This window comes from Ranitomeya imitator, chromosome 5, assembly GCF_032444005.1.
Source record: "Ranitomeya imitator isolate aRanImi1 chromosome 5, aRanImi1.pri, whole genome shotgun sequence".
Classification (NCBI taxonomy): Eukaryota; Metazoa; Chordata; class Amphibia; order Anura; family Dendrobatidae; genus Ranitomeya; species Ranitomeya imitator.
This window is the reverse complement of record NC_091286.1, coordinates 562,289,006-562,311,515: the sequence shown is the minus strand read 5'-3', so window position 1 is coordinate 562,311,515 and position 22,510 is coordinate 562,289,006. Positions and strand designations below refer to the sequence as shown.

Sequence of the window (22,510 nt, the reverse complement as noted above, 5' to 3'; positions counted from 1 at the left end):
TCATCATTACTGAACAGTAATATAGCTTTCTTACGGCAGGCCCGATCTCCAGGGGTGCAATTGACCGGATGACTTGAGTCGGCACCCTCTGCTCCCCTGTTTTTGCCCGCTCGCAAGCTCTGCATTGATGGCAGACTTCTCTGACGATCTGCTCCAGCCAAGGCCAGTACACAAATCGTGGGACACATTTGTAAGTTTTCTCTGGACCAAAATGGGAACATTTCTCATGGCCCTCCTTAGCCACACTCCAAGCTAGGCTGCTAGAAATCACAACTTGCCACTTATTTCACTCTCTGATGAAAAATACACTGTTCGATACATTACGCCATCTTTAACTTGGAGTCTTTCCCACTGATGCAGAATCTTCCAGCCACCTGAGGACAATTTGGCCTGAGCCATCACTGAAGGCAGTGTCCTGCTGAGCAACACCATCTGGCCTGCTGTTACTCAATTACTCTTGGCTACAGAGGCCACAGGTTTCACTTTCTAGGACCGATATCTCTGTCTTGTCGTCTTTTTTTATACATTTCTCCAGAGGAAATGGTAAGGGTGACTCGAGACAAAGTGTCAGCATTAGCATTCTCTTTACCGGAATGATACTTAATGGAGTAATTAAACTTAATAATTTGGGCGACCCACCTGTTCCAGGGCACCCAGCTTCGCACTTTGCAGATGAGCCAATGGATTATTGTCCGTCCGGACCAACACCTTTGATCCAGTGAGGTATTTGTCGAACTTCTTTGTCATGGCCCAGACGAGTGCTAACAACACCAGCTTAATGGAACTGTAGTTATCTGAGTTTCGTTCAGAGAATCTCGAGACTGACAGTCGTACCCTATGACTCGTTCCTAGCTTCCTGCTCCTGTGCCATCACCACTTCACTTCCAATCCGTGAAGACTTCCATCTGAATATAGAATGAATAGGCAATCATATTGAGCATATGCCAACATCGGGGCATTGGTCAAGGCTTCTTCCAGCTGATCCAGGGCCCATTGTTGCAAGGGTCCCCAAGCAAAGGGGCCTTTTGCGGTCCCCTTCAGTAACTTGTGAAGAGGCTCAGCTATCTTGGCGATGTTCAAGATGAAACATCGATAATATCCTGTTAGTACCAGGAAGGCTCATAGCTCTCATAGTGTCCATGGCGGAGGCCAGTTCCTTACAGCTTCTGCTTTACTTCTATCCGGGCTGACTCCACCCAAAGACCACCACGTCCCTTAAAAATCCTATTTCTGTCAGCCGGCTTGTAGACGGGTCAGCACTTGTCGTAGTTTTCGAAGATGTTGCTTGAAGGTAGGTGCATCAACGATGACTTTGTCCAGATAGACCAAGATGGATTCAAAATTTTGCTCTCCCAAACAGTGCTCCATTAACTGCTGAAACGTCCCAGGTGCATTGGTGAGTCTGAAAGGCATTCTATTGAACTCGTACAGACCAATTGGTAAAATGAAAGCTGTCTTGGGCTTGTCTCTTTCAGCCACCGGAACCTGCCATTAGCCACTTGCCAGATCTAAGGTGGAGAAATACTTGGCCTGCCAGACTCTTACTTTCCCACACTACTCCACTACTCAGCATCTGTGATAGCATGGCTTTTACTTCCTGATAAAAGTTAGAGAGGACTCTGTCTATATCGCTTACGGATCGGAGGTATGTCTCCTGTCGGAATCTCATGTTCAATGCGGGTTGTACATCCAAAATCATCTTAATTTCTGGAGAAAGCATATTGAAACTCCCATAACAGGTCTTTTATCAGCTGACTTTGTTCGGAAGAGAACTGACTGGTGTCCAGTCGTATTATTTTGAGGCTCTTCCGTCAGCTCTACTCCAGAGTCTCTTCTTTCCTCGGAACTTCAGTCACAGTCCACAGTTCCTGTTCTTCAGTAATCAAGGCCAGTTGGACTTCAGGAACTGTCTCCCATACGTGTACAAATCCTCAACTTCTTCAGTTGCACGAAGCATGACAGGAGAATCCCATACATTGGCACACCGGACGGCCACTTGTTCATCCACCACTATCGCCATGGTATGTACAATCATGAGACCTTGTGATGTTTTTGTTGGCTGCTGGGGCTCAATAATCACCTCTATTCTAATGAAACAAAAACAAAAAAACGTGAGCTGCACAGCTGCAGAATCCAAAGAGACGCTGAATGGAGACTTTCAGTAAGTGGTAATCCAATAAGTAAACGGAGGTGCTCGCATGAAAATGAGAGATCAAATCATGGTAGATCATAGAACAAACGCGGCAGCACTCACTGGTCCTGTAGTCAGAAGTTCCTTTATTCAAATATAGACAAACATCTTCACGGCTCGGGGGAACAGGGCAGTGAGAGGAGTGTGCACGAGGAGACGACGGCCGTTTCGCGCTTGAAACAGCGCTTCTACGGGTCCATGTCTGAAGGAAGTGACGCTGGAAGAAATAGGTGAGTATGCACAAACTCCACAAACCAATCAGACATAAAAGGTGCATAATGTGTAATAAAAACAGATAAAAACAAACCACAACTCGCATAAGATAACAAGAATGGACAAATCAACATAACAAACAAATTCTATTCTACAAAATTCTAATCTTAAGGTACCGTTACACATAACAATATCGTTAACGATATTGTTGCAACGTCACGCTTTTGGTGACGTAGCAACGATCCCGCTAACGATCTCGTTATGCGTGACAGCGACCAACGATCAGGCCCCTGCTGGGAAATCGTTGTTCGTTGGGGAATGATCAGGACCATTTTTTGGTCGCTGATCACCCGCTGTCATCGCTGGATCGGCGTGTGTGACGCCGATCCAGCGATGTGTTCACTTGTAACCAGGGTAAATATCGGGTTACTAAGCGCAGGGCTGCGCTTAGTAACCCGATGTTTACCCTGGTTACCATTGTAAAAGTAAAAAAAAAAAAAAACACTACATACTCACATTCTGATGTCTGTCACGTCCCCCGGCGTCCACTGTGTCAGCGCCGGCCGTAAAGCAGAGCACAGCGGTGACGTCACCGCTGTGCTCTGCTTTACGGCCGGCGTTGACACAGTCAGTGCAGGGAAACTCTCGGCAGCAGCGCTTGCATTAGCAGCGCTCCTGCCGAAAGCAGTTTTAACCCTGTGGACGCCGGCGGGGGACGTGACAGACATCAGAATGTGAGTATGTAGTGTTTTTTTTTTTTTTTTTTACTTTTACAATGGTAACCAGGGTAAATATTGGGTTACTAAGCGCGGCCCTGCACTTAGTAACCCGATGTTCACCCTGGTTACCCAGGTGCTGCAGGGGGACTTGGCATCGTTGAAGACAGTTTCAACGATGCCGAAGTCGTTTCCCTGATCGTTGGTCGCTGCAGAGAGCTGTGTGACAGCTCCCCAGAGACCACACAACGACTTACCAACGATCGCGGCCAGGTTGTATCGCTGGTCGTGATCGTTGGTAAGTCGTTTAGTGTAACGGTACCTAAAGGCTGCGTGTCCACGATCAGGATAGCCGGCGGTATCGTCGGAGCGGCTTAGCCGCTCTGCGATAAGCCCCGCCCCCTTCTGGAGACGCGATGATGCCGGATGTGTTCACAGCACACATCCGGCATCATCGCTCCCCACCATAGGGCCCTGTGCTATATCTTGCGGCGACGCAGCGTCGCCGCAAGATATACGGACATGCTGCGATCTGAAAAGACGCGCAGCATGTCCGGAGTCGCAGGGCCGCCGCGTGCGTGTTACCACGCATAGTGGAGACGGGATTTCATTAAATCCCCTCCACTATGCTGTAACATCTGGACGCTGCGTGTCTGACGCTGCGGCTCTATGCAGCGTCAGACACGCAGCGTTTCCTGATCGTGGAAACCTACCCAAACACTCTTTGACCAGTTAGCACAATGTGTGCAAGGTAAATGGACCATTAGCATATAAAGGGTGGGTCTACCTTGCTTAACACAAGATAAAAGAGCCCATAGATAACAAGGGGAACGGCATGTGGAGAAAAAAAAAAGTCAAATGATTATGCAGAATTCTATTACTCATAGGACATATACAATATTGATGTTAATATTGGAAAAAACAAGATCTACAAAATACAAGCCTATAACCAAAAAGGAAAAAAGACATATTCATACCTACTCAACAAGGAAAAATATTTCATAAAAAGATGGACATGTCTATCCTATCATTCAGACCAGCAGGACCTGTTGCAGAAGTACGCATAATCCATTTGGCCTCCTGTTTCAATAATAATTTATGTAGGTCACCTCCTTGTGTTGGTAATTTCACCCTTTCAGTGCCTGCAAATGTCAAGACCTCAGCGTTGCCTCCATGAAATTCTCTAACATGTGCACTAGGTACCCCCTTGCCGGAAAGTACAGATTTACAGTGTTCTCTGAACCGAACATGCATCTTATGTATAGTTTTTCCAATGTAAAACCTCTTGCATGGGCAAAAGACTACATAAACGACATATTCGGTTTTGCATGAAATAAATTGTTGCACCGTATGCGTTATTGATCCAACAGTCAAAACTTGTCCAGGAATGTGAAATTGACAAAATTGGCAGTGCCCGCACCGAAAATTACCTTTGGGAGCTGCTTGTTCCAACCAGGTAGTTTTTTTCTTTTTTTAACGCGATTGTGTACTAAAACGTCCCTAATACGCGTACTGCGTCTTTTGGAAATCAGTGGTCTCCCAGTTAATAAGGACAACAAACCATCGTATGTCCATGGTGAAAAATATAAAAACAAAAGACGCAATTTTAAAAAAAAACGTCACCAACAAGGCAAAAAAGACTATTTGACCACTGAATCAGATTCTAGTGAAGATGTTTGTCTATATTTGAATAAAGGAACTTCTGACTACAGGACCGGTGAGTGCTGCCGCGTTTGTTCTATGATTTACCAATCACCTCTATTCTGTTGAGTCTTGGGTGGCTTCCCACATCCATCTGTATATTCTGCTCCTGATGAGGCGAAATAATATTTTGACGCCCTGGTGGACTGTCACAATTTTGACCACTTCATCTTCAGGAATACTGTAGCGAATCTCACATACCTGGCTCAGTCTCTGGAATGCTTTCTGTGTAGGCCAATGTTTGGTGACTCTGCCAGTATCCCGGGCCATCTTTGTGGAGCATCAACCGGTCTAGATCACGCAGGATATTCATCCCTAATATAATCACGCTTCTTGACCGTGAATCCCCATCCACCAGCAGGACTCCTTTTTAACCCACATACAGGTCTCCAATCTTCACGTGCATCCACGACATCCCGTGGACTGGAATCTTCATCTGGTTAACAGCCATCAGCTTACCAAGCTTTCCTCATTCAGCTTTGATAAAGTGACCGAAATGGGTCTCGAAGTACTCCAGTTCATTGTGGAGACTTCAGCTCTAGTATCTACTAGGTCGCGCACGGTCTTGTGTTCAATCAGTATGTCCGTCACTGGACTTCGGGACACAAGGTCCTTAGGGCATTTCAAGCCATGCCTACATGAGTCATTTCCTCCAGTGCACCCTACCACTGGAGGTTATCCTCATTTAAATGTCCTGGCTCGCACTCTACCATCCATTGTCTGAGTTGGGGCAGTTCTGGGTGACATGCCCTCTTTCTTGGCACCTCCAGTATATTGGGCCCCGGGGTAAAGTGTGTTCAGGTATTCTCCGGTTTGGTCCTGGTTTGGACGAGGTTGTCCTTGGGGGGGTGAGTCAGGCCGCGCTGGGGCCGTCCGGTCCCGGGTCTCTTCTGGTGACCTATACGAAGGGACATTTGTGGGATGTCTCAGTTCTTCCCACCCCATCTGTCAGGGTGAAGGGTCATGCATCGAATGGACAAGCTTCCCCCACCACACTTGACGGGGCGACAGGGCGTGAGACCTTCTTAGCTGGTCCACTTGCTGGGTCAGTTCCTGGATTTCGGCCCTCATCTCAGCCAAGGAGTCAAACTGCTGATTTTCAGCCTGAACTTCCTGTCCTCTGGGGCCATACATCCATACAGTGCTGGAGCTTATATTATCCTCACCTTCACGAGCCAAAGCTTCACTGGCAACCTGGGCAAACTGAAGTGTCTCATTTGCCCATATCTGATCCTGCAATATCCATCTCGGCAATTAATCCATCGGTCCTTGAACAAACTGTTCTTACAGGATGGTCTCAGGATCAGTGATAAGGTTTCCAGCCTTTCATTTTTTTTGTCAGGTCTGTAACATTCTCTGTAAAGCATTTACAGTGGGGCAAAAAAGTATTTAGTCAGTCAGCAATAGTGCAAGTTCCACCACTTAAAAAGGTGAGAGGTGTCTGTAATTTACATCATAGGTAGACCTCAACTATGGGAGACAAACTGAGAAAAAAAAATCCAGAAAATCACATTGTCTGTTTTTTTAACATTTTATTTGCATATTATGGTGGAAAATAAGTATTTGGTCAGAAACAAACAATCAAGATTTCTGGCTCTCACAGACCTGTAACTTCTTCTTTAAGAGTCTCCTCTTTCCTCCACTCATTACCTGTAGTAATGGCACCTGTTTAAACTTGTTATCAGTATAAAAAGACACCTGTGCACACCCTCAAACAGTCTGACTCCAAACTCCACTATGGTGAAGACCAAAGAGCTGTCAAAGGACACCAGAAACAAAATTGTAGCCCTGCACCAGGCTGGGAAGACTGAATCTGCAATAGCCAACCAGCTTGGAGTGAAGAAATCAACAGTGGGAGCAATAATTAGAAAATGGAAGACATACAAGACCACTGATAATCTCCCTCGATCTGGGGCTCCACGCAAAATCCCACCCCGTGGGGTCAGAATGATCACAAGAACGGTGAGCAAAAATCCCAGAACCACGCGGGGGGACCTAGTGAATGAACTGCAGAGAGCTGGGACCAATGTAACAAGGCCTACCATAAGTAACACACTACGCCACCATGGACTCAGATCCTGCAGTGCCAGACGTGTCCCACTGCTTAAGCCAGTACATGTCCGGGCCCGTCTGAAGTTTGCTAGAGAGCATTTAGATGATCCAGAGGAGTTTTGGGAGAATGTCCTATGGTCTGATGAAACCAAACTGGAACTGTTTGGTAGAAACACAACTTGTCGTGTTTGGAGGAAAAAGAATACTGAGTTGCATCCATCAAACACCATACCTACTGTAAAGCATGGTGGTGGAAACATCATGCTTTGGGGCTGTTTCTCTGCAAAGGGGCCAGGACGACTGATCCAGGTACATGAAAGAATGAATGGGGCCATGTATCGTGAGATTTTGAGTGCAAACCTCCTTCTATCAGCAAGGGCATTGAAGATGAAACGTGGCTGGGTCTTTCAACATGACAATGATCCAAAGCACACCGCCAGGGCAACGAAGGAGTGGCTTCGTAAGAAGCATTTCAAGGTCCTGGAGTGGCCTAGCCAGTCTCCAGATCTCAACCCTATAGAAAACCTTTGGAGGGAGTTGAAAGTCCATGTTGCCAAGCGAAAAGCCAAAAACATCACTGCTATAGAGGAGATCTGCATGGAGGAATGGGCCAACATACCAACAACAGTGTGTGGCAACCTTGTGAAGACTTACAGAAAACGTTTGACCTCTGTCATTGCCAACAAAGGATATATTACAAAGTATTGAGATGAAATTTTGTTTCTGACCAAATACTTATTTTCCACCATAATATGCAAATAAAATGTTAAAAAAACAAACAATGTGATTTTCTGGATTTTTTTTTCTCAGTTTGTCTCCCATAGTTGAGGTCTACCTATGATGTAAATTACAGACGCCTCTCATCTTTTTAAGTGGTGGAACTTGCACTATTGCTGACTGACTAAATACTTTTTTGCCCCACTGTATATATTGGTAGATGCTTTCGTCGTCTTCCTGACATTGATTACAGAAATGCGTCCGGAAACTAGCTACCAAGCCTCTCTCCGTAAACCTCCTCTAGTAGGGCCACAATGTCTTCTAGAGTATTTCCTGTTGATGCGGGACGCGTCACGGTTTCCCAGGTATTTCCCTTTAGTGTGTATTACATGACGTCCGCTCCTCAGTTAGTTAGGTTGTACAGTCTGTATGTACTTTTCATTTGATCGGCCCGTTCTTCGATTGACATGTTATCGCCGTCAGATTTTGCAAGTTGTCTCGGTATAAACCCTGCTGACAAGCTCGGGGTCCGAGCGTTTAGAGTTGGCGGGAGAAGGACTGAGATAGGTGCTCCCGTGGACCGTGCGGCCTGCACTGCACTATCATCCCCAGACGCGTTCTGCATTGTGATGCTGTACCCTGCTTGCAGCACCAAATGAAACGTGGACGAGTGGTAGAGCAACTGTGACGGCACAGCATTTAATCTTAATTATGCCAGAGGTATGATTTCAGCAGGCCAGGAGACATAGGCTATTGTCTGAACATTGACTATTGAATTTCTGTTTTTCTTCTGTGGGTCAAGAACCATAAACCAGAGTCTGAACGTTGACTCAGGAAAATTATGTTTTTAAGTTGTTGAATGGCTGCTCTTTACCTCTTGTATCAGCTCTTATAGTTATTGTGTTACAATCTTTAGAGGACAGTGATGTAGGGTCATTGAACAATCGATGTTTGCTAATATGTTGATTAACCGTTGTATAAGTCCATGTAGCTTGTTGACCTGCAAAACAGTGGAGAACAAACTATGTAGATTGATTAAATGCTCAAACAGTAAGAGTTAATCTCATCCCACCTTCCCCCTGTCCTGTAGATGATGACAAGAACCACAAATGTGGGTATAAAAGGGAATTGCTATCCTGGAAAAAATTTAAAGAAAAACTCTACAAAACAGTCAGATACCGTGACTCCATAGAGAGACTCTACACAACTACAGCCAAGGCACCATAGCACCATCAAGGAGAACACAGATTTGACATTCTACAGGATGCCAACTTAAGGGACCTAGCTGGAGGAATACAGATCCGCTCTACTGACCATCCTTAAACCCATGTATACATTGGGGAAGCCATGTTGTGACCCTCCGGTCACCTGACCCTATGGGCGCGTTTGGGTAAGACCGGATTGGGATCCACCATTCATCTGGCCCCATGGAGATGTCCGGAGAAGCCAGGTTGTGACCCTCCAGTCATCTGGCCACGTGCCTCAATGGACTGTCGGCTTCCTAAGATTGTCATTATCTCTTCTCTGTGGGTCACATCTGCTCTAATCCCGGCATATCAGCAGAAGTGTGAAACTTGTAATTTTGCACAAACTTGTGTATTTTAGTGGGATTGTTCTATATGTTATTGTCTGTTGCTGGTTCGATAAATTATTGCCACACTGTTTTATCCACACCCTGTATTGTCTGAGTAGTATTTTACCAACAGGAAAGGAGAGTGGGTGTTCAGTGGGATGAGCAATAGTTTATGCGGTCTGGAGCCAGCGGACGAGAGCACCCACTGACCTCCGTGACTCCATAGTAACACTCAGCAGGCTTGCACAAAGATTAGATAATATAGTATGAATATTTATTAACCAGTTTGTAAAACAAAGGAAAAGATGTTCGGTAAACCGTGTAAAAGTAGCAAATACATAGTTAGTAAGGCCGAAAAAAGACATTTGTCCATCCAGTTCAGCCTATATTCCATCATAATAAATCCCCAGATCTACGTCCTTCTACAGAACCTAATAATTGTATGATACAATATTGTTCTGCTCCAGGAATACATCCAGGCCTCTCTTGAACCCCTCGACTGAGTTCGCCATCACCACCTCCTCAGGCAAGCAATTCCAGATTCTTACCGCCCTAACAGTAAAGAATCCTCTTCTATGTTGGTGGAAAAACCTTCTCTCCTCCAGACGCAAAGAATGCCCTCTTGTGCCCGTCACATTCCTTGGTATAGTAACATAGTTAGTAAGGCCGAAAATACAATGAGAGTTGCTCTCAATAACACACTAAGAGTATATGCAGGTAAACTTAAACAGAATTAACAATTATATGCGAGCAAAACAATTAACCCTTTCTATGCGTAATACAGTATTGTGCCGGTATTAAACAGATTACACTGGCGCTCACCCTAGGAAACCGCAACACTCCTTAGCTGCTGTGATGCGGACAGAGTAGTGCCAACTGTGTCAAGAGTCCTAAACCACGTAATACAATATTGATCCCACGCTTAAGAGTAAACCAGACAGGAAAAAAAAATAAATAGGTCCGGCTGCACAATACACCAAAGCCTCCATTTGTACTATGGTAGGTGCCTGTGTGAATATCACCCAATCCCTCTGATGGCCAGAACCCTGACACCTCCGTATGAAATCTCGTTCCACTGTTGCCGGCAGTAGGACCGCGTGTAGCTGCAGGTTTACCTGTGACTCATTGGTGCTGCAGCGTACGATGCACTTCCGTGTCTGCAAGGTGCCGTTTTTTTGTTGGAAACAAGCATGCAAGCGCTATGGCAACATGTGCACTGAATGGTGAGGCGCGATATGCAGCTAGGGAAGCTCCGGCCGGTAGTGTCCCTAGGTATTGTGTGGGGTAAAAAAAAAATGGCTGATAGGCTCCACCTACTTGTTCAGAATGGAGTGCAGAGGCGCTCAAAACGGGGACAGACCTCTGTCCCCCTGTTGTTTTGAGCGCCTCTGCACTCCATTCTGAACGTGACGTCACAAGTAGGTGGAGCCTATGTGAAGCATATTTTTTTTTCTGTCTAGTATTGTGCCGGTATTTTAGTAATCGCCCACTCTGAGCAGTTTTCGCAGTGTCTCTTAAGAGGCCTTTTTTTCTAACTAACTGGACCTCTATAAAGCTATTTATATATGCGCATATATATTTAGATGTAAGAGGGTACCGGTATGTCCTGAAACTGAAGAAGGAAGGGTCCTTGCTAGGCTGAGTCCTGAATAATGAGAAATGCCATCTTGAACTGTATGATATTTATTTTGCAAGGAAGCCATTCGTTCTGAGCGTAGCTGGTTCAAGGTGTGAGATCTTTCACTCACAGCCTTTTGAGGCTTGACCCCCTGCTGAGTTAGGTCAGCTGTACAAAGGAGGGGGTTTTATAATTCCATGCCAAATTGGATACAAATGATTGACATGAAATTATATCTCCAATATTCTTCACACTCAACGATTATCTTTTCAACTAAATGCACCATTAGTGCCGTCCCAACATGTCCCAGTGTCTGAGGCTGGGGAAGTGAGGTTTGCCATGTTCAATAATAACATGGTGAGTCCTTTGTTCCAGTAGGAGTTTGTTTCCTAATGGTAATAAATACACGTCTGTGTCATGACTGTTGCCAGGGGTCCCGGGACTAGGGGCTCCTTCCCTGTCCCTAATGCTAGGGGCACTCTAACTCATCCTGTTTCCCGGATTACTTCTAATGGTGAAGATGCCAAAGCCCTCAGTCTGTAACCTTCCCCAACCCAGGGAAGAGGAGAGTATTAGTGTACCGTTTTACACCAACCAGAGTGATGAGGCAATACGAACAGAGGTAACGAAAAATACCAAACATACAAATATACTCACATGAAAGCAACAGAGGTAAACACCTGGGAGTGGAGGATGGGGTTAACCCAAAGTAGGAGAAGAAAGGGAATTATCACACACTCAAAAGCTAGCAACAGTCACAAATAAGTCCACCAAAAGCCTTCTCCTATATTAACCAACAACAACCTCCAGCCATGCAGCATAAGCTAGCTCTGACAATGAGTGCTGCTAGCCAGGGCCCAGATTATATAGGAGTTGGGAGTAGCTAACAGTGCACAGCTGAGAGCCTTAACACTCCAGGAGCTCTCAACAGAGCAGATTAACTCGTGCGCAGCAAAACAAATTTACACTGTTTAATAAGAAGAAGGCGAAGTGCTTCTAATCAGTGCAGAAGTAGGATAAATCAAACGCTGTGGTCTTCTGGCTCCTATCTGTCACGACAGTCTGACTGCGAGAATTTTAGTTACGGTATGTATGTAGGCTGGAAAAAGATGCTCCATCACCTAGTTATAGTAGTTCTTTTTTTTTTTCTTGTTGGTGCACTATAGTTCTTTCAGCCTCCCTTGTCTTGCTGCTGAGAGTGTATAGGAATAGCTGAAGGGAACACAGTGGTACAGTCACATTTTTTATTTATTTATTTTTTTACAGTATCCTTCTTGAAACCAGAAGTTCACCTTAAATGGAATGTGTCAGTCGATTTATGCTGCCCAAACCACAGGCAGCGTGAATCAGATTCTGGCTGCACATTTGCAACCAGGCATGCATTCCTTTGAAAGACTGCGGCGTTTCAGAGAAAATATAGTTTAAGGCTGAGAGTTAGTCCGACGCCACTCCAAGATGGCTTATATCAGAACCGCTGTAGTTAATACCGGTCAGTCAACTAGAGCAATGTGGAGAGAAGCTGACAAGGGGCAAAACCGGATTAGGCTCCTCTACAGCTATGGTCCCAGGCCAGATCTTCAACCTATGTTTTCTCTTAAATGCCAGAGCGTTTCATAGAAAAACATACCTGGTTCCAATAGTTCAAGCTCCTATCCCAATTTGTAGTAGATGTAATAATATTAGAGGTATTTGCTAATTAGAAATGTAGTATAGTTTTTCTGATTCACTATGTCTCTTTCCTCATGTGCAAGCATTGCAGGACCTTAGGGATCCATGGGTACGACCACTGACATAGTGACAGCTAGCTAGTTGCCAGTAGTCATAGCCATGGATACCTAAGGTCCTGCAATGCCTGCACATGAGGAAAGAGACATAGCAAATCAGAAAAACTTTTCTACATTTATAATTGGACGTACCGTATTTTTCGGACTATAAGAAGCACCGGACCATAACACGCATCTAGGTTTTAGAGGAGGAAATCAGAAAAAAAAATTGAAGCAAAGAATGTGGTCAATTCTGTACTTAATATCCCCTATCCTGGTATATATGGTCCCCTCATCCCTATCCTGGTATGCATTACCCCCTCATGCCTATCCTGGTATGCATGGCTCCTCATCCCTACCCTGGTATGCATGGACCCCTCGTCCCTATCCTGGTTTGCATGGCCCCCTCTACTCTATCCAGGTAGGCATGATCACCTCTTCCCTAGCCTGGTAGGCTTGGCCCCCTTATCCCTAGCCTGGTAGGCATGGCCCCGTTCTCCCTACCCTGGTAGGCAAGGCCCCCTTATCCTTAGCCTGGTAGGCAGGGCCCCATTATCCCTAGCCTGGTATGCATGGCCCCATCCTTATCCTAGTATGATTATCACCAATCCCCATCCTGGTATGCATAGCCCCCTCATCCCTATCCGCTGCCAGGCGATCACATGTGCCGCTACTAAGGGGACTGAATATTCACTGCATTCCACGCCTATGGGAGTGGAGCAGTGAATATTCATTGCCTTAAATAGCGGGGACACGCAAGTGCCCGGCAGCTGCAGGAAGCCGGCGGCTGTGGCTAACGGCGTGTCTGCGATTAAAGAGAAATTAATATTCACTGCCCTCCACTTCCATGGGCATGAAACACCGTGAATATTCATTTCCCTTTAGCAGCAGGTACAGGAATTAGCCTCCGACCTCCTGTGATGCGCTGCTCCACCGCTGCCGTTCTCCCACCTCCCCACCACAGCCAGAGTAAGTACATCTGGACTATAAGACGCACCCCCATTTTCCTCCACATTTTTCGAGGGAAAAGGGCGTCTTATAGTCCGAAAAATACAGTATTTGCTAATTTTATTATTATTATTATTACTACCCCATCTACATATTGGGATAGGATCTTGGAGATGGGAATACCCCTTTAAATCAAATTATAGACTTTAACAGATTAGACTGCTTATATATTTTAGGTTGCTCTGATCCTATTTTTTTTTTTTCTCCTCCGTGTTTATGCTACCCTTTCTGAGTAGTGACAGATTTTGTCATTGTGTAGTCGTTTTCATAAAATGACACTACATTAATTACAGTATGAACTGAGTAATGCACGCATGCTCCGTATCTATGAGCCGCCTGCCCCCTCTCCACCAGCCACTGATTGCCATGTTTCTTCCTCTGCACAGTAAGGCCTCCTTCCCATTTTTCCAGTATGCCTGGTATCCGTTTTTTTTTTTTCAGAGACCACACGTACCCCTTATAACCTATGGTGCTCTTCACATGTCCGTGCAAAACACACGGAGATATATCTGTTGATTTCCAGTAGCGCGTATGACAAGGGTCAATACAAACCTATGAGTCCATGAAAAACATGTACAGCACATGGATGGTATCAGTGCGCTGTCCATGTTCATAATTGCAAAGTATAGAAGACGCTTTGTAATTCATTTATTTCTTTATCTATACCGGAAAAGAACTGATGACCACATGATGGTAAAAACTGGTCACCCGGACCATACACTGATGGTAAAAACTGACACCTGGACCATACACTGATGGTAAAAACTGACACCTGGACCATACACTGATGGTAAAAACCGGACACCCGGACCATACACTGATGGTAAAAACCGGACATCCGGACCATGCACTGATGGTAAAAACCGGGCATCCGGACCATGCACTGATGGTAAAAACCGGGCATCCGGACCATGCACTGATGGTAAAAACCGGACACCCGGACCATGCACTGATGGTAAAAACCGGACACCCGGACCATGCACTGATGGTAAAAACCGGGCATCCGGACCATGCACTGATGGTAAAAACCGGACATCCGGACCATGCACTGATGGTAAAAACCGGACACCCGGACCATGCACTGATGGTAAAAACCGGACACCCGGACCATGCACTGATGGTAAAAACCGGACACCCGGACCATGCACTGATGGTAAAAACCGATACACAGATGAATCCGGTACTGTTTTTTTCACATACGTGTTTTATATGGATGCGTGAAGGAGGCCTAATTGGGAGAGAGTTGTTCAGTGGCATCAGGAGGGTGAAGAAGGCCGCCTGGCTCATGCATCACTCAACTTGAACTTAATTTAATAAAGTACAATTTTAGGCAAATAACTGCATATCGATAATGTCAAGTGACAGAGAGCTGCAGTTCCAAAGTATATCACTACTGTAGAAGTTGTATATTACTTATGCAGATGCTGGTGTCTCCATGGTAACAGACTACAAACCCAGTGTAGTCTGATCCTTCAGTTTCTAATGTCCGCTACTTTATGCTGACATTCTGCGAAGAATGGGGGACAGACAGAAGAGAACATGAACATCGAGACACGTATAGGAACTGTGAACACAGATGGTAGGAGATACAAAACTAGACCTTTTTTCAAAATGATTTTTTAAAACACATTACAGAAATAAGACGTGCTTCCGAAAGTACATACAGTGGGGGAAATAAGTATTTGATCCCTTGCTGATTTTGTATGTTTGCCCACTGACAAAGACATGAACAGTCTATAATTTTAAGGGTAGGTCAATTTTAAGATCGAGAGATAGAATATCAAAAATAAAATCCAGAAAATCATATTGTATAAATTTTATACATTTGTTTGCATTATGCAGTGAGAAATAAGTATTTGATCCCTCTGGCAAACAAGACTTAATACTTGGTGGAAATACCCTTGTTGGCAAGCACAACAGTCAGATGTTTTTTGTAGTTGATAATGAGGTTTTCGCCTGGAGGAATTTTGGTTCACTCCTCTTTGCAGGTCACCTCTAAATCATTAAGATTTTGAAGCTGTGGCTTGGCAACTCGAATCTTCAACTCCCTCCATAAGTTTTCTATGGGATTAAGATCTGGAGACTGGCTAGGCCACTCCATGATCTTAAAGTGCTTCTTTTTGAGCCACTCCTTTGTTGCCTTGGCTGTATGTTTTGGGTCATTGTCTTGCTGAAAGACCCAGCCACCAGCCATTTTGAATGTCCTGGCGATTTGAAGGAAGTTGTTACTCGGGATATTACGGTACATGGCTCCATCCATTCTCCCATTGATGCGGTGAAGTAGTCATGTGCCCTTAGCAGAGAAACACCCCCAAAACATAATGTTTCCACCTCCATGCTTGACAGTGGGAACGGTGTTCTTTGGGTCAAAGGCAGTATTTCTCTTCCTCCAAACACGGTGAGTTGAGTTAATGCCAAAGAGCTCAATTTTTGTCTCATCTGATCACAGCGCCTTCTCCCAATCACTCACAGAGTCATCCAGGTGTTCACTGGCAAGCTTCAGACAGGCCTGCACATGTGCCTTCTTGAGCAGGGGGACCTTGCGGGCACTGCAGGATTTTAAACCTTTACGGCGTAATGTGTTACTAATGGTTTTCTTGGTGACTGTGGTACCAGCTGCCTTGAGATCATTAACAAGTTTCCCCCGTGTAGTTTTAGGCTGATCTCTCACCTTCCTCACGATCAAGGATACCCTACGAGGTGAGATTTTGCATGGTGACCCAGATCGATGTGGATTGACAGTCATTTTGTATTTCTTCCATTTTCTTACTATTGCACCAACAGTTGTCTCCTTCTCACCCAGCGTCTTATTTATGGTTTTGTAGCCCATTCCAGCTTTGTGCAGGTCTATGATCTTGTCCCTGACATCCTTAGAAAGCTCTTTGGTCTTGCCCATGTTGTAGAGGTTAGAGTGTGACTGATTCATTGAGTCTGTGGACAGGAGTCTTTTATAAAGGTGACTATGTAAGACAGCTGTCTTTAATGCAGGTAACAAGTTGATTAGGAGCGTCTAACTGATCTATAGGAGCCACAACTCTTAATGGTTGGTAGGGGAGCAAATACTTAGTTCTCACTGCAAAATGCAAATAAATTTACCGTATATAAATTTATACAATGTGATTTTCTCTATTTTAATATTTATATTCTATCTCTCAATGTTAAAATTAACCTACCCTTAAAATTATAGACTGTTCATGTCTGTCAGTGGGCAAACTTACAAAATCAGCAAGGGATCAAATACTTATTCCCCCCCTGTAGCTTCTCCGTATATGTTGTGATTCTAAAACCACAACAATATTTCACTTTTTAGTATAAATTCATGTCGTGTAATACAGCTCTCTCTAGTTATATCTGTTTTTTTCTGGACAATTCGGCATCCTTCTCTTTCCAGGGGTATTTCCTATGACTGTTGTGTGGGCATGCGGACAGTGGATGTACTGATTGATATGCACTGGCTGAAAAATTAGGAGTAACCTGTCACATCAAACATGCAGTTCAGTTGGCAGGAAGCGTATGATATCGAGCAGGTGGAGCTGAGCAGATTTATATACAGCTCAGCTCCTCTGGATATATAATATATTTCATGTTATCCCCTATTAATTTGGACCAGGAGTTCAGTGGTCCGTTTTACTCAGTAATTGATACTTAGCCTCTGTATACACACTCATACAGGAAAGGCTATAGGACCGCCCACTGGACTCCTAAGCCCACGATCAGCAATTGAATAAATGACAGGATGAACCTTGGGAGGTCACATTCAATTACAAGTTGCCATATGAATATTTGGGATGATTTTACACGTGTTCTATTCTGGTTATTAGATGTAACTGTCAATTTCTGGCTTTCCCCTAGGAACCAGAATTAAAACCATTTTCTCTTGCTCCGTAGCACAATTTTTGTCCCCTGCCATTTATTGGTTATCCTGGTTAATATCTACTGCCTATAGGGATAGCACAGGTTAGGCTGATGAGTGAGGTCAGGGCAGCCCCACTAGTGACTTTTTACTTTGTATAATATTCATGGGTGGGTTTCTATTTTCAGCAATGTGTCCCCCCTACCTCTCACCGCAATGATACTGGCACAGTTCACACATGGTACCTGAAGAGGGCTGCAGAAACAGATGGCAGCGCCCAATAGTTGCGGCGGGTCCAGATAGGGGCACCGCTCCTCCCTAGTAGATCGATTCTGACCTTTATGACCACTGATGGGATATTTTAGGGTATACCGATTTTTAAAGGGTAGATTTTAGCATGGGAGGTTTTTTTTCTGTGAGATTGTTTTTAATTTCAATGTATACTACTGATTTTTCGACTCCATAAGACTATATATTAAGCTTCTCCGCTCCTCCTATATACAGTACAGACCAAAAGTTTGGACACACCTTCTCATTTAAAGATTTTTCTGTATTTTCATGACTATTAAAATTGTACATTCACACTGAAGGCATCAAAACTATGAATTAACACATGTGGAATGATATACTTAACAAAAAAGTGTGAAACAACTAAAATTATGTCTTATATTCTAGGCTCCTCAAAGTAGCCACCTTTTGCTTTGATGACTTCTTTGCACACTCTTGGCATTCTCTTGATGAGCTTTATGAGGTAGTCGCCGGGAATGGTCTTCCAACAATCTTGAAGGAGTTCCCAGAGGTGCTTAGCACTTGTTGGCCCTTTTGCCTTCACTCTGCGTCCAGCTCACCCCAAACCATCACGATTGGGTACAGGTCTGGTGACTGTGGAGGCCAGGTCCTCTGGCGTAGCACCCCATCACTCTCCTTCTTGGTCAAATAGCACAGCCTGGAGGTGTGTTTGGGGTCATTGTCCTGTTGAAAAATAAATGATGGTCCAACTAAACGCAAACCGGATGGAATGGCATGCCAAAGCTGTATTAGCCATGCTGGTTCAGTATGCCTTCAATTTTGAATAAATCCCCAACAGTGTCACCTGCAAAGCACCCCCCCACCACCACACCTCCTCCTCCATGCTTCACGGTGGGAACCAGGCATGTAGAGTTCATCCGTTCACCTTTTCTGTGTTGCACAAAGACACGGTGGTTGGAACCAAAGATCTCAAATTTGGACTCATCAGACCAAAGCACAGATTTCCACTGGTCTAATGTCCATTCCTTGTGTTCTTTAGCCCAAATAAGTCTCTTCTGCTTGTTACCTGTCCTTAGCAGTGGTTTCCTAGCAGCTACTTTACCATGAAGGCCTGCTGCGCAAAGTCTCCTCTTAACAGTTGTTGTAGAGATGTGTCTGCTGCTAGAACTCTGTGTGGCATTGACCTGGTCTCTAATCTGAGCTGCTGTTAACCTGCGATTTCTGAGGCTGGTGACTCGAATAAACTTATCCTCAGAAGCAGAGGTGACTCTTGGTCTTCCTTTCCTGGGGCGGTCCTCATGTGAGCCAGTTTCTTTGTAGAGCTTGATGGTTTTTGCCACTGCACTGGTGGACACTTTCAAAGTTTGCCCAATTTTTCGGACTGACTGACCTTCAATTCTTAAAATAATGATGGCCACTTGTTTTTCTTTACTTAGCTGCTTTTTTCTTGCCATAATACAAATTCTAGCAGTCTATTCAGTAGGACTATCAGCTGTGTATCCACCAGACTTCTGCACAACACAGCTGATGGTCCCAACTCCATTTATAAGGCAAGAAATCCCACTTATTAAACCTGACAGGGCACACATGTGAAGTGAAAACCATTTCCGGTCACTACCTCTTGAAGCCCATCAAGAGAATGCCAAGAGTGTGCAAAGCAGTCATCAAAGCCAAAGGTGGCTACTTTGAAGAACCTAGAATATAAGACATAATTTTAGTTGTTTCACACCTTTTTCTTAAGTATATAATTCCACGTGTTAATTCATAGTTATAATGCCTTCAGTGTGAATGTACAATTTTCATAGTCGTGAAAATATAGCAAAATCTTTAAATGAGAAGGTGTGTCCAAACTTTTGGTCTGTACTGTAAAATGCTGCTGGCAGATCAAACGCCATGTTCAATGTGACAGATTCCCTTTAAGAGAATGGTGACTTGTGTTCTGCACATTTTGCCTTCCATAAGTGTAGTCTTTGTATTATTTAAAATAAAAACCTATATTCCTGTCAACCTGCAGTGCCCTTAAGGACAGCCGCTTCCCTCCTCTAACCCGTGAGGAGCTGCCCAAGCTGTCTTGCTCCGTGTCTCTGCTCACCAACTTTGAGGATGTAGGCGATTTCCTGGACTGGGAGGTAAAAAGTTCCGCGTGACTTTGGCTTGAATCCATACTGCACTATCTGCTCAGCTTCCAGTGCCGCTGCGCCAGAATCAGCATCTTCCCGCTTCTCATTTTCTTCTGTATTTTTTTAAGACGACACAAAGACCTTTGTGCATAAAACTGTTCTAACAAAAGTACCAGTGATTCTCACAGCTACATTGTTTCCCAAGGCAGCATAAAATATGGAATGGATGCTTAAAGCTGGATGTATACACATAGCTGTTTAGTAGAGGGTCCTCTCTCCTGGCTTTCCCATACATATGCACACTGACTGGCCAAGCAGCCATGGGTTCTGAATGGCCTCTCACGGTGCCTTATGTCCAGGGAGAACCAAAGGATCAGGTGCTTAAAGGGCTTGTCTGGCTTTAGGCTACAAGTCTACAGTCACACTATATGACTGCAGACTTGCAATTCTTCACATTGCACACACTACACGCTGTGAGGGTTCTCTGGAAACGGGCGCATGACCACAAGTATGTGATTTGCGTATATGCGGTATATGCCGACTAGACGTACGCAGCCTCTCTGCAAGTGTATTGAGGGAGACTGGGCACGTCTAGTTGGAATGTGGCCGCAAGTATGCACATCACATGACCGCTCACTCCTGGTGCACAGTGCGCACAATGTGAGGATTCACAAGTCCACAGCAACATAGAGTGACTCCAGACTTGTAGCCTATGGCTGGATACCCCCTGTAAAGAAGCAAGCCTTCTCACATCAGAATTGTTATCCTCTTAATATATTGCTCTTACGATTGCTCATTTTGCCTTTCTACCCAGCTAATTCTTCTCTTTTCCATTAGGTTTATGACATCACATGATTAATAACCAACTAACTGAATCCTTCTAAACTCTACGTAGAAACAGGAGGTATATTTTTCCCTGCATATGAGTTTTCAGTCACTGCAAAAGTTCCTTTTAAGGGGGGGAAGGGGACAGCTGGATCAGGAGTTGGAGGGTGACGACTCGCGTAGGAAAAAGAGACTTCCTATTTATGCAGAGAAGAGAGAAAAATTAAGTGTAGAAAGGCAAAATGAGCAATTGTAAGTATACGGTGCTGTATAATATGATGACTGCAATATATTAACAGGAGAAAAACTTTGATGGGAAGAGGAGGAGTGCTTCTTTAAATTCAAAAATTCCATATCCTTCTCTCTTCTTACACTGTTTGGGGAGAGTGGTTAGCCAACTTTGCCGAAATTAGCTGTTTTCACCAACTTTAATGTGTATGGGGACTTTAAAGATAATCTCCAAATCCAGGTTTTTTGCAGTATCTGAATGATGTTGTTTGTTTTTTCCAATATTGTGGAGATACGGTGATGTTCTCTACATCAGATTAGCAGTGCTCTTGTGCTATGGAGGCTGCGGCTTCTCCACAATACGTCCTGTGGCATGAACTTGAAGAAAAGGCCAAGGTGCTGTAGATTGTCTTGGAGGGCAGTGAGCTGGATTTCAGTATGGAGGATAGTATAAGCTCAGTGGCAGTGTGTGTGTGTGGGGTCGTATGAGATGATTGAGATGTTGGAATCTATTTTTTTGTTACTTACTACTTTTGCTGTTGTGTGAAATATGGATTAGTAGCCAAAAATCTAGAGGGAATAATAACTTCGTATTATCACCCGAGCACCAACAGCATGGGAATTCATGTTGGGGTATGCCACTACATGCTGGGTTACATGCTACTTATTTCTTTTCTTTTTTACATGCCCACATTATTGATCCCTTCAAGGGAATCTGCAGGTTTTTATGTGATCTTCCAGCAGCATGATGTAGGGGCAGAGACCCTGATTCCAGTGATGTATCACTTAGTTTACTGGGTGCAGCAGTTGTGGTATAATCCCTGTTTTCTCTGCTGCAGATACCCCAGTTCTCTGAATGCTGAGCCCTGTATAACCCCGCCCACACCACTGATTGGCTGCGTCCTGTGCACAATGTATATTGCCAGAAAGCTGCTAGTCAGCGCTGGGGGCGTGGTTGGACCAGGTGGTGCGAGATAACTAGTCCTGTCGTGATAATCTATTGCTAATAAAACACTGATTTTATCGAAATAGCAAAGCAGAGCCCAGTAAGTGTCACATCTCGGAAATCAATGTCTCTGTCCCTACATCATGCTGCTATTGGATTGTATGGTAAAATCTGCTGACATATTCACTTTAAAGGAGGTGTCCCATAAATTAATAAATCTGAAGCGTTGCATATCATTACTTTTTCATTGAAAAAACCACCACTTTCCCGTGTAACGGAGTGTGTCCAGGAAGCATCTCCCAGGAGTTCATTGCAACTCCTCATCTCCTGTCTGCAGGAAAGATGGCCACCCACAAACGGCCCCAGCAATCCCACTATTAGATAGCTAATCTCCATCTATCTATTGTCTTCTACAACACTGTAAGGACAAAAGGGCATGACATCTACAGGAGCTTTTATGGCATCCTTTTATGAAGCTATAGGTGGTAATATAGATTTTGGAGGAGTCTTTGGGAATATTTGCCCACTCATACAGAATGAGCATTTGTGAGGTTAGACACAGAGGAGAGGGCTCACGATCTCTGTTCTAGTTCATCCCAAATGTGTTGAATGGGGTTGAGGTCAAGTTCTCCTCCAACCATGCCTTTATGGGCACAGCCATGATGGAACTGAAAAGGACCTTCCCCAAACTGTTCCCACAAAGTTGGAAGTAACAATTGTCCAAAATGTCTTGTTAT

The 22,510-nt window shown here is 44.5% G+C and overlaps 1 protein-coding gene across 1 annotated transcript in view; it reads left to right on the top strand.

Annotated features, from left to right (window-relative positions):
- The window catches only part of AMMECR1L (AMMECR1 like), an 85,541-nt gene that overhangs the window by 39,176 nt on the left and 23,855 nt on the right, over positions 1-22,510 (top strand). Inside the window, exon 4 of the mRNA XM_069727680.1 lies at positions 19,669-19,783. Coding sequence (XP_069583781.1) covers positions 19,669-19,783 — 115 coding nt within the window. The remainder of the gene's footprint in view (positions 1-19,668; positions 19,784-22,510) is intronic.